At 48.5% G+C, this 3,908-nt stretch overlaps 1 protein-coding gene across 2 annotated transcripts; it reads right to left on the bottom strand.

The window, feature by feature from the left end:
* Positions 1-5: 5 nt before the first annotated feature.
* Positions 6-3,104, bottom strand: LOC143264044 (uncharacterized). Of its 2 annotated transcripts, XM_076529311.1 has the most exons (6): positions 2,565-3,083; positions 1,808-2,039; positions 1,218-1,538; positions 890-1,024; positions 328-548; positions 6-254 (listed from the first exon to the last, which is right to left on the bottom strand). In XM_076529311.1, exons 1-6 carry the CDS (start codon positions 2,820-2,822, stop codon positions 66-68), a joined length of 1,356 nt encoding a protein of 451 aa, XP_076385426.1. In that variant the 5' UTR covers positions 2,823-3,083; the 3' UTR covers positions 6-65. The 2 variants fall into 2 exon arrangements, with proteins under 2 accessions (XP_076385426.1, XP_076385427.1); XM_076529312.1 differs by lacking the exon at positions 890-1,024 and having other exon boundaries at positions 2,565-3,104.
* Between the last annotated feature and the right edge of the window lie 804 nt (positions 3,105-3,908).

Genomic DNA, 3,908 nt, shown 5'->3' with positions numbered 1-3,908 from the left:
CGATCGACGATCTATCGCGTGTCTTCTATTCTTTCTCTTTTCTTTTCTTTTTCGCCCTATTTCTATTACAGGTCTTTTCTGAACACGTCGTCCAGGTTCTCAGCCAAGGTCGCTGTCGAAGCCGCCGCTCTCAGCAAACGCAACCGGTGCAACTCTTCCGTTCGTCGCATGTCCTCGTACACGGCTTTTATCCTGAGTTGGGCTTCCTGAAACGTCGTCTCCGCGATCTGTACCTTCAAACGTTTCTCCTCCGTCTGTAACGAGAACGTAGTTTTCGCTCCTCCTTTTTACTGTTATCGACGAACTACATTGATAGAATCGACGTACCTCGAGCTGCTGCAACAGTAACCGGTGCCTTAACCTATTGCTGTAATCGGTCAGAAACACGTGACCTCTCGAACGGAACGGCTCGCTGGCAGCTTCGAAGCGTTTGGCTCGGATCGCGACATCGTTCTCTCGTCTTTCCGCACCGAAATCCTGATCCATTTGTCGGCAATGGATTAAATCCTCGCCCCCGGTGCAAGCGAACGAGTTCATTTGCTCGTTATCTACGACACCATACGAGAGAATTAGTCTCGGCTGCTCCTAAGCCAACCACGTCCGTGCAAACAATCCCTTACGACGCGAAGATTACGCGGTTTGATCGTTCGTCGCTCGTGGTTTTCCTCTGTTTATGCTTTATACGGTGCGAACGAGCGTTCCGTAATTCGTGGGATTCTCGTCGTTAACGGACAGGGGATAAAACCGCGGTGAAAAAGGTCCACGCTTTACCGAGCACTTTTTACACAGTGTACCGAAGAAACACTCCGGAACCGAAAGCTCCACTCGAGCAGTTTAAACGTTAGCTTTTCGTCGTAACTTTTTTTCTTTACTTTCGGGATCATCTTACTCGACTTTCCATTTGTCCTGTCCGCGTTTCCTCGATCGGTATCGCGTCCGAACAAATTGGAACGAGCAGCGTTCGGGTCCTGAATAGAATTTGGACTATCGGGTTTCTCTTTGCGCTCGTGCCACGATACCTCCGCTGAAACCCAACAAATACGCGTGTAATGGCTGTTCGCGCGAACAATGGACGCAAAAATCGACGAGCACACCGTGGAAAGAAAAATATTTGGTCGATCGAGGTGCGACGTTTGCTCGGTAACCATTTTAAGCCGTCAAGCTACCTGTACCATTCGAACGTTGCTATTCCAAAGTCTTAATTCCGTGACATTTACCTGACCTGTTGGCGAACGAGCCTGCGTCGAGTGCTGGGTCGATCGTGTTTTTCGGAACGCGTGCGTTATCTTCGGGGTAAATTACGGACACGGTGACGCTGTTGTCGGAAATTCTGGCGTTAGAGACCACGATGTGATTTCTCGTTTTATGTCTCGTTGCGCTGGTCGACGGCGACACCGACTGATCCCCGTACGTAAAAATCTCTTTCTTCTCCTCCAGGCTATCCTCCTCGAAGCTTAAGTTCTTTGACGGATTCGTTTCTTTCGCGTCGCGATCGTTGATCGTCTCCTCGTTCCATTCCCTCTTCACTCGCGATAAGTCTAAAATCAATCCGACATCGTCGATTCAACTTTCTGTTCGCAAGATACCGTAAACGAGATTAACCCTTCGTACTGCCCGTAGGGACTGCACCAATCCTGTTTAAGAAGTAACTTTTTTACGGAACTTCACGGTTTGTTCGAAAGTTTGTGTCTTTGTTGCGAGAAAAGGAATGCGCGGAACACCTCTGTAGGCATCGTCGGCGATCGAAGGGTTAAACGCTCTTTGTAGTCGACGGAAGAAGAAAAGGAAGCGAAACAAAAAGAAATACCGATGCAGCCATCCGAGACATTCAATTTTCCAGGCGAGTTTTCATCGTTCCGAGAGATTTCGGTGGACCGACGTTCCGATTCGATCGGTGATTTTTGCAGATAATCGGGCATCGAGCGCAGGGGCTCGGAGACCTCCGGAAATTTCGTCACGGGTCGATCGTCGACCAAGATCCGGTAACGGTTCCATTCCGAACACTCGCTGTCGTCCGAGTTCCCGTATCTTTTACTTTCCTAGAAATTTCGCTGTGTCAGTAGAACGCTCGGAGAAGACGAAAAAGTGTCGCATGCACCGGCGAATAATTTCGTCTGCTCGTCGTAAACGAGAAGCTTTTTCCTTAGAATTAGTGCCGCGTTAACGCGTACTTTGCCACGTGCCGCGTTAATTAATCTTGAATTAAACGGGAAACGCTAGTCCTCGACGAGATAAAACGGGGGAGAAACGAAGGTAACGTAATCGTAATTTCGTACGAACAAGCGATACGATTCATTTCCGACTCGCGCTCAAAGGTTCCCCCTGAATGTGAAATTTCACGCGGCACACAGAACGCGTTAATTACACGAAACGTCCACTATAATTTCGTAGCCGAGAGTCAAACTAACCCGAGTTCGTTTTCGTTAGCTATTAGAGAGAGCACCGAAATAACGACGTTTACGCGAATCTTGTGTAAAAATCGATAAAACGGGAGGAAGAAGAAAGAACGGACTTGGGTTAATGCGGTCCTCGAGTAGAAGAACGCGAATAAAACGCACGAATACCTTGCCCGACGCTTTAGCCTTCTTGCAGTGATACTTGTAGTTCTGCCAGTATTTCTTCAATTGAGCGGAGGTCTTGCGCGTGAAGCCAGCGTTCTTGAATTCCTCCTCGATGATCAACCAAATCCGCTTGCGGGCGAGAGTGGAGGGACTCATGTCCAACAAAGGGGCATACCGTTTCATTAGAGCCAATAAATGCACTCGTTCCTCCTTATCGAATTGATTCTTCTTCCTGTCGGTTTCCGGTAAATTGCACGACATTCTCGAGTATAATGCTATCGGAAATCGATCGGGCGTCGATCGGAGGCTTCGCGTTTCTAGCGTACGTCAGAGAAGAGGGACGCTTAAGACTGTAAGACCGTTTGGTACGACGGACTATCCTGGCAGAAGTGCGATCACTTTTGTTTCGCGAAACAGGCACGCGACTCGTCGTTGCGTTGTTTCGACGATGCGATCGATCCTTAGTAGTTTTGCCCGTCTTTACTCCTCCGGCTCGTCGACCTAAACATCGAACGATCGCGCGATCAAAGCGACGCGACACCGCGATCGCGTGTTCGTCACTCGAAATTACGAATAAATCTCGCGTATCGAACAAACGGTGATCCAACGCGAATCGCGTTTAACCAACGTGGCTCGAATAACGATGATCGATCGCGCCCGTTCAATTTACTAACCGGATGATTGTTCCGCCGACAAACACCGGTTTTTCCGGATTTAATAAATAAACGTAAACGCTCGACTTATTTTTGTTAATTGCCGTATTTTTGTTCTTTCATTTATTCGTTTACCCGTCGCGTCGATTCGGAATGGCTCGCACAATGTTTGGCTATAATTGAAAAACGCCGGTGCACGTGCGATTCCACTTTCTATCGTTCAAATTTCGTCGCCTCTGGCGTAGCGTTGTTTGCGTAACTTTTACCGGTAACAACGATCGTAGAGTTGGCGTAATCCACGAGCGAACGTTTCGTTCATCCCTCGCAAGGATCCTCGGAAAACCCGATTCGTTTCGTTCGCTCGAGAGAAGTACCGACCCTCGAAACAAAATCCACGAGCAGCTTCGCATTCTACTCGCGTAGCCGTTCATTCTTGCCTGCAGCGCGATGACTCTTCGAACTCGACAATTTTGACTAAAATTCGTCGAACCGTGTTTTCTCTCCCAATCACGAACGGAACACTGTCTCGTTTACGTCGCGGTCGCGCCAAATTGAACGCGTTTCGCTTTTGCAACGAAACTCGCCCGAAGCGACATAAAAGAGATCGATGTTTTTTTCGCGCTCGTGTTCCGCTCAAAATAACGAATCGCTTTCTTCGCATCGTCACCGGTTGTCAGCAAGGTTGTCTTACAAT

The sequence above is a fragment of the Megachile rotundata genome, chromosome 3 (genome assembly GCF_050947335.1).
Source record: "Megachile rotundata isolate GNS110a chromosome 3, iyMegRotu1, whole genome shotgun sequence".
NCBI lineage: Eukaryota > Metazoa > Arthropoda > Insecta > Hymenoptera > Megachilidae > Megachile > Megachile rotundata.
Note: the sequence above shows the minus strand (reverse complement) of the source record. Positions and strands in the feature narration are given on the sequence as shown.